The sequence below is a fragment of the Elgaria multicarinata genome, chromosome 5 (assembly GCF_023053635.1).
Source record: "Elgaria multicarinata webbii isolate HBS135686 ecotype San Diego chromosome 5, rElgMul1.1.pri, whole genome shotgun sequence".
NCBI classification, from domain to species: domain Eukaryota; kingdom Metazoa; phylum Chordata; class Lepidosauria; order Squamata; family Anguidae; genus Elgaria; species Elgaria multicarinata.
The window spans coordinates 137,305,594-137,314,108 of NC_086175.1; the positions used below are offsets into that span (position 1 = coordinate 137,305,594).

The 8,515-nt window shown below is 43.7% G+C and overlaps 1 protein-coding gene across 2 annotated transcripts; it reads left to right on the plus strand.

The window, feature by feature from the left end:
• Positions 1-4,713: 4,713 nt before the first annotated feature.
• LOC134399794 (olfactory receptor 51H1-like) lies at positions 4,714-6,583 on the plus strand. Of its 2 annotated transcripts, XM_063127896.1 has the most exons (2): positions 4,714-4,737; positions 5,669-6,583. In XM_063127896.1, the coding sequence occupies exons 1-2, from the start codon at positions 4,714-4,716 to the stop codon at positions 6,581-6,583; spliced, it is 939 nt and encodes a 312-aa protein (XP_062983966.1). The 2 variants fall into 2 exon arrangements, with proteins under 2 accessions (XP_062983966.1, XP_062983965.1); XM_063127895.1 differs by lacking the exon at positions 4,714-4,737 and having other exon boundaries at positions 5,624-6,583.
• The last annotated feature ends 1,932 nt before the right edge of the window (positions 6,584-8,515 follow it).

An 8,515-nucleotide genomic window follows, 5' to 3' on the forward strand; every position in this document is an offset into this window, starting at 1 on the left:
GGGGTCGGGGGAGGGGAGCTTTAGATGGCCAAGTATGTTGCTTCAGTTGTGACGTATACAACCATAATGTCTCTTCTCCCACCTACTGCCAGTTCATGCTTCTAGATTCCTGATACATTAGAGCAAAAGCAAAGCAAAAGCAAAAAAGTCTGACAAACCCGATTTTAAAAAAACAACACAAAAACTATGTGCAAGGGTGGTTTCACATTTTCAAACTTTGTTAAATCATAGCACCATGAGCAGTACAGAAATAGATTGTTGTTTGCTTCTGCCACCCTAATGCTAAACACATTTACCGGGAAATAAGCACTGTTTTGATGTAGAAAAAGTTAATCATGTTTTCAAAGCAAAATAATAAAATCAGCATCTCTAGCCAGGTACATGTCAGGCTAGCTTCTCCTCAACTATATATATGAAAGGCTGCTGCAGTATTCATAATCGACCCCGGTGGGCCCAGGTGCTGGCTCTGGGCCTGTTTGCTGCTGCACCATCAGCTCCAGCTCTGTGGTGGTCATGTGGGTGGTGTCATGTAAATTTGGTTAATATCCAATGATTCCCTTCGTCCATTTCTCCCCTTCCCTTCTTCTCCACAAAACCCTCCTTCCCCGCCCCGAATTACCGTCTTTTGGTTTTACGTGAGTAGAGTAGACCCTCTACTCCCAAGTAGGGAAGAAAAGCCCCATTTGCCTATTTGGGTAAGGTCGCTTACTCAAGTGTAAGGAACAAGCCCTAGCCGCTGGTTAAATCACCAGGCACTTGCTTGCGCAGACACATACCCTTTTCCTTTCTCCACGGCTTGGCAGCTCGGTGGGAAACCAGGGAGGGAATGGTGGACTGGGAGTAGTTAAAGACAATGGAATACGTGGCAGGAATGTTCCAGGATGCATTGCTAAGGGAATCATGTGATAATGGAGAAATTGCAAGGTCAACAGGGTCTCTCCCCATCTGGGAATGTCAGGAAATCAGGGAGGAGGATCAGCTGTGACGATTTGGGCTAGCAGCCAACTGTATGTATACAAATGGTTCTCTCTGTATAAAACAAGAAGCTCATTTCCGTTCGTGGCCTCTCCTCTCCCATTTGATCTGAGGAGAGGATCTTTGCGCAAAGAGTTTTCTTGGTACCTGAAGTGGAAAATAAACCTTCCTTTTGAAAACTGCATCCGGATTGCTTTTATTGGATTTAATTGGGTTGTAATCCACAGTTTTTATAACAGTGGGGTGGGGGCTGGCCTTTGGCCCCAAGGTCCAGCTCTAGCCACATCCCTGCCTCTGGGGCTAGAAGCGCTACAGACTTGTTAATTGAGCTTGTGTGACATTGAGTGTGTCTTTTATTTGTCCTTTCTCATCTGAAGCCCACCTTATTAAAGAGGATGGCCCGGTGTCCTGAATTTACCTGTCTTAGGCCATAGCTAGACCTAAGGTTTATCCCTGGATCGTCCAGGGGTCAAACCTGTTCATCTAGGTGACACACAGGGGATCCAGTGCTCAGGCACGGGCGGACCCTAGATGATCCCAGGATAAACCTTAGGTCTAGCTGTGGCCTTAGATGTAGGGTGACCATATGCCCGGGGTTGCCCGGATTTGTCCGGGTTTTTGTTGGCACATCTGGGAGGGGAGGGGAAATCCGGATTTTTTTCTAAGGGCAGCTCTAATGGGAATTAACAAAAATGCTTATAACTCCGTCATTTTTTTAAGATAAAGACATGAAACTTGGCACAATGGTAGCTCTTAGGAAGGGCTTTAGTCATACCAAATTTGAAACAGCTCCGTGCATCCATTGATTTTTTTAGGAATTTTTTAAAAATTGAGGTTTTAAAATTATTTTTTAAATCGTCATTTTTAAAGTTAGAGAGATTAAACTTTGTACCATGATAGGATTTAGGTAGAGCTTTAGCCACAGCAAATTTGAAACAGATCCGTTCATCCATTGATTTTTTTAGGAATTTTTTAAAAATTGAGGTTTTAAAATTATTTTTTAAATCATCATTTTTAAAGTTAGAGAGATGAAACTTTGTACCATGATAGGATTTAGGTAGAGCTTTAGCCACAGCAAATTTGAAACAGATCCGTTCATCCATTGATTTATTAGGATTTTTTTAAAAAATGAGGTTTTAAAATTATTATTTTTAAAACTGTCATTTTTAAAGATAAAGAGCTGAAAGTTGGCACCATGATAGCTTTTAGGTAGAGCTTTAGCCATACCAAATTTGAAACAGATCTGGGGCCAGTAGCAAACCCTGTTAACAACAACAGCAGCTTGCAATGAGTGAAGATATAGTCAGAAAAGATATTTGAGGGAAGGGGAGAATGTAGCGCACAGAGTATAGCAAAAGCTTCAAAGTACAGCAAAACCTACAAAAGTAGGAGTGAGTGAAGTTAATTTCAGATACATTGAATCTCTCACGTTCTTTATTTCAGTGATTTTAATATTAAGAAGTTATGTAGAACAGATTTGTCTTAAATGTGTGCTGTAAAATCAGACATGTGACCAAGGCTATGTTCGGGTGGGCACGCCCCCTTGGTGCTGGACACGCCCCCTTGGGGGCGACCATGTTGTCCTCCTTTTTGGTTTCCAAAATATGGTCACCCTACTTAGATGAATAGTGCATATTTAAGGGAACATTCACAAGCTCTCTCTTTGCTCTAAGTTATTCCCCGTTTAGTATATTATGGTATTTGTTATTTTATTCTATTGACAGTTTATGAGTGTTTATTCTCAATTTCCCCCACTTTTTGCGTGTCTTGTATTTAATAATAAAAGAAAAGAAAGAAAAGAAAAAAGGCTAGCATAGACTGTGTCAGCTTCATCTACCAGGACATCCTTTTTGTGAACCGCCCAGGGAGCTTCGACTATTGGGCGGTATATAAAAATGGAATAAATAAATAAATAAAATACTATAGGAATGTAAACTCTCAAACACCAAGATAGTTTATGAGACATCCTGTGGGCAAAACTCTGCTAGTGGTGCCTGCGGAATCACTTTTGATCGATTAATGATGAATCGTTGCTCCAGACATTCAGCAGAGATACTGGCCCACTGCAGATTTTGGAGGTTGAGCTTTGAGCATTCCCCCAGCATTCGTAGAAGTAACCGATCATTTCTGGGTTCTACACAGGGCTGCCTGCGGCCATAACACCCACTGAAATCCGTCTGTGCCAAGGGAGGGGCTGTGACGTCAGGCTGAGGGCCCTGCCATGCATGCAGACGGTCCCAGGATCTCCAGGAAGCAGTGGGGATTCAGTGCAAAGGGTGGCTGGCAACCTCTCACTTTTTGCAAGAGGTGAGCACCATCCCTCTCTCAGACGAGAACTCCAAGTCTTTGCACAGGACCCTCCTCGGGGACAGCCCAGAGATTGCTGCTGGGACTTAAAGATGCCTCCTCCCACTGGGTTTCAGCAGGCAGCCTTCCTGGGCAGCCTTCCTCCCCAAGGGAAAACAAAGCACATTTTAACTACAAGTGCGATGCAGTCAGGTTCACAGGCGATGCCGTCGCTCCAGTAAGCACAAAGGGCTGTTTGCGATACGAAGCTGACGGACCTTTCTTTGGCTAGTGCAGGCGTGCTCACGTCCCTCAGTTACGCACAGCCAGTGATCTCCTGACAGTCTCATAAATACTGATATTTCTTCAAAAAGTCAGACGTCTCGCTTCTTCATTGAGAAAACAGCACACAGTACCCAGAGTGGCGTGCAAAGCACAGAAGGAAAGGATAAGAAACCACTGCAGCATTTCAAACAACAACAGCAGCAGCAGCAACAAACTAAAAGGCTCAGGTAAAATTGCTGAACCTTGGAATAATTGTATACGTACACACACACACAGCTCAAGGAATAGACTGTGTGGAATAGACTGAGACAAGCAACATCCTTAAACGTAGCCAGAAAGGAAGCTGTGGGTGTCTCATGCAAGTAAAGCAGGAGGAGAGGAAAAGCCATGTTCCAAAAGCTTCCAGAATGCTTCTTCCCTTCTCCCCGTGAGTAGCGGTGGGATCAGTAGAGGGAAAGAACCAGGCTGGGAGGAATCAGGGATGGGTTTTAAAAAGCAAGCCCTGTAGTGTCGTTCACCATTAAACACATTTTTTTTAAAGGGGATGAGCATACGTGCGCTCCAACTAAAACTTAATTCAATGGCCTTAAAGGCCCCTTCCACCTCTACTATGATTCTATGAGTCTAAGGCCACAGCTAGACCTAAGGTTTATCCTGGGATCGTCCAGGGTTCGCCCCTGCCTGAGCACTGGATCCCCTGTGTGTCACCTAGATGAACAGGTTTGGCCCCTGGACAATCCAGGGATAAACCTTAGGTCTAGCTATGGCTTATGTTTCTGTGATACCTTTGTCTCTTGACTGAGACCAGTCACACGTCTAGCTAGCAGAGGCAAGGGGAAGCCAGTTTTACAGAGAGCTCTGTGCAGCACAATCTCTTGACAGTTTCAAAAATCCTGCTCTTTCTTTAAAAAGCCAGAAATCTTGCTTCATCGTAGAGAAAACAGCACACCAATAATCTGCTCCAGAGTACCCCCCCTTTTTTTTTGCCAGAAGAGGTGAGACCAACCCAACTTCTGCCCCCCACCCCCTGTACTGCTACACATTGTGGCCAGTATCCAATAGAGACCCAGTATCCAAGAGTGGGCCGCCCTGCACCCACCACTTGTGAAACGGAGGTTTAGTGCTTCTGGGGGGACCCTGAAACGAGTGGAAACGCTAGTTTCCAGAATGGGACAGGCTGGCAGCGCTCACATGAGGGGAGGGGATCAATGGCGCTGGGTACTGGTGAATGAGCAGCAACATTGGACACTGCCCTCTGTTAACAATGATTTTAATGCTTTATGTGTGTATGTACTGTGTTTTAGAGTTTTAAATTTTGTATACTTGTTTTTACCTCAATTTTAGAATTTCTGTAAACCGCCCAGAGAGCCCTGGCTATGGGAGCCATGTATATAAATGTAATAAATAAATAAATAAATAAATAAATTTAACAGCAACGCCCTGGTCATTATTTGTCTTTTACAGACGAGAGACTCTGGGCTCATCGACACCAAGCAGGATATTCCACTATGAAACCAGTATGAAAGTAGTAAATAAAAGGCAGGAGCTACACTATTGCTTTATAGCGGTATTGAAGTGCACTGCAGGATCTATACTACTGCTTTATAGTGGTACTGAAGTGCACTGACAATGGTTGGGGTCCATGACACATCTCCCCCAAGCAAGATCTAACACTATGAAAAGGGCATGAAAGCGGTCTATGGTCTGTGTCAATGGGCCCCAACAGTTGTCAGTGCACTTCAAGACCACTATAAAGCGGTAGTGTGGCTCCTGCCTTTTATATACGGTTTTCATAGTGGAATATCCTGCTTGGTGTAGGTGAGCCCACTGTGTCTTCAACAAAGCCATACAACAACTGAAAAAAGCTGGAGGAACATTTGGAGGAAGGACTTCTCAGCTCACACACTCATACCACCACACACCACGCCTCCCCTCAGTTATGAAGTCCATGGCAGAGTGTTTTTAGCTGTTTAAATTGTTTTAATTCTCCATTTGTTATAATTACAAATTTAATTGTTAAATTTGTAAGTATAACAGCTTCCTTCATCTCACTGTACTATAGTTCCTTGGGGGCATGATGTCAGCCATCATCAGCTGCAATGACAGCACTGTGAACTACGACCACTTTGTGCTAACTGGCATTCCTGGAATGCAGGAGAAGAACTCCTGGGTGGCCTTCCCACTGGGTGTCCTCTACGTCCTAACGCTGCTGGGAAACGTCACTATCCTCTTGGTCATCAAGACCGACGAAAGCCTCCATGAGCCCATGTACATCTTCCTCTCCATCCTGGCCTGCTCAGATCTGGGCCTCTCCGTGTCCACCATGCCAACAATGCTAAGCGTTTATTGGTTTGATGCTGCGGAAATTACATTCAATGACTGCATCACCCAGCTGTTCTTCATCCATACATTTCAATGGGTGGAGTCCGGTGTTCTTGTGGCTATGGCCTTTGACCGCTTCATTGCTATACGTGACCCGCTGAGATACAGATTACTTCTCCCAAATTCAGTAATCGCAAAGCTAGGAATAGCTGTCTTGTCCAGAGGTTTCTGCGTGGGCTTCCCAAGCCCCTTTCTTTTGAAACGTCTCTGCTTCTGCAGGTCCAATGTTCTTTCTCACTCCTACTGTCTCCATCCTGATGTAATGAAGTTAGCCTGTACAGACACAAAAGTCAACTTTTTGTATGGATTAATTATGGTCATTGTGACGTTGGGGTTGGATGTCGCGTTCATTCTTGCGTCTTACATCCTGATCCTGAAGACAGTTTTGCGCATCGCATCCCATGAAGAACGTCTCAAGGCTCTGAACACCTGTGTCTCCCACATTTGCACAATATTGATTTTTTATGTCCCAATGATTGGCGTCTCTCTGGTGCACCGATTCGGAAAGCATCTTTCCCCCATTGTTCACATGCTGATGGCCAACATCTACGTTGCAGTCCCCCCACTTCTAAACCCTATTGTGTACTGTGTGAAGACCCAGCAGATTCGGCAGAGGATATACAAAAAATTTCTGGGGAAGAAAACGAGGTGCTGATATTTCTTCTGAAAGAATTGATATTTCTGTCCTGTGATGAACAGAAAAGAAAAGGATGAAATCAAAAAGTCTTAAGGAGGAATAAAACTCAGACCTGAAAAGCTGTTAACGGGTTTAATACTAAAGAAGTTAGAAATATGACTTCTAAATAAAAATTTCAGATTGAAAAATTGTCATGACTTTGGCTCCTCCACAATTAATACAGTGATGTCAATGGAGGTGTCTAGATGGAGGTGTCCAGTTTTGTTGGATGACTTTCATTCATTGGCGTCCCCACAGACGTGGGGATCTCGGCTTGGCTGCCACTGAGCAGTATTTGAGAAGAGCCTTTAGTGTGGTGGCCCCTTCTCTGTGGAACTCCCTGCCCCTGGAGGTCAGGCAGGCGCCTCCTGAAAACAACTCTGTTTCAAGAAGCCTTCCTCAACTGACAAGCCACTGTTTTTCTGCTTCCTTTTCTTTTAAATTGGACAATTTTAATTTGCTTTTTTCATCTTCTTTCTTCTTACTGTTTATAAATATGTTCACCGCTTTGGAATCCATTTTAGATGTTGAGCAATATATAAATATTGTAAATAAATAAATAGTACTAATCTTGCCAGATGTTCTGCCTACCCCTGGCAAGCAGAACAGAAGCAGTCTGCTCCTTTTGCAATGAACTTCTCAGCTGTGTTGGATGACCTTAATAATTTGGTGTCATCGGCAATCTTGGCCACTTCACTGCTCACTCCTAATTCCAGCTCATTTATGAACAAGTTGAAAAGAATTGGCCCCAATACCAATCCTTGTGGGTCCCCACTATTTACTTCCCTCCATCAGGAGAATGAACCATTTATTCCTACTCTCTATTTTCTGTTTTCTAACCAGTTACTGATCCATAAGAGGACCTCTCCTTCCATGACTGCTAAGTTTGTTCAGAAGTCTTTGATGGGGGACTTTATCAAAAGCCTTTTGGAAGTCCAAGTAAACACTGTCCACCAGATCTCCCCTGTCTACATGTTTGTTGACACTCTCAAAGAACTCTAAAAATTTAGTGAGGTAGGACTTACCTTTGCAGAAGCCATGTCGATTCTTTTTCAGAAGAACTTGTCCTACTATATGCTTACTAATTTTGTCTTTAATAATGCATTCAACCAATTTCCCTGGATCTATTTTTAAAAAATGGTGTTACATTGGCCATCCTCCAGGGACATACTTTGGTTATAATCATAGAATCATAGAATAGTAGAGTTGGAAGGGGCCCATAAGGCCATCGAGTCCAACCCCTTGCTCAATGCAGGAATCCACCTTAGAGCATTCCTGACAGATGACTGGTTTCCTGCTTCTGATATATTTAAAGAATTATTGTTGATCTTGATATTGTTAGTGATATGCTCTTCAAAATGCTTTTTTGCATCTCTTATTCTCTGCTTGTATCACCTTTGTGCCAGCTTGTGCTCCCTTGGGCAAGACTTCCATTTTCTGAAGGAAGCCCTCTTCCTTCAGAAATGGAATCAGTTACCTAGGGAAGTGGTGGGCTCTCCCACCCTAGAGGCCTTCAAGAGGCAGCTGGACAACCATCTGTCAGGGATGCTTTAGGGTGGATTCCTGCATTGAGCAGGGGGTTGGACTCGATGACCTTATATGCCCCTTCCAACTCTGCTATTCTATGATTCTGTGATTCTAAAATAGCTTCCGTGACACTGCTTCTCAACCATGCCGGTGACCTCATGGACTTAGCGCCACGTTTCCTAACCTGTGGCATAGAGTTTAGCTGAGCTTCTGTTATTGTGGTTTTGAGTATCTTCCACACATTTGGAAGGGATATAACCCTCTTGACTCCCCCTTTCAACTCCCTTTTTATCAGTTCCCTCATTTTAGAGTTCTCTTTTGAAGTCAAATGTGACTGTGTTGGGGTGTCACGTTTAGTGTCATTGTCAAACTTGGCCACTTTAC

Excerpts from the sequence above, each read along its gene's own strand:
- LOC134399794 (XM_063127895.1), top strand. The coding sequence starts at position 5,624 with ATGTCAGCCATCATCAGCTGCAATGACAGCACTGTGAACTACGACCAC.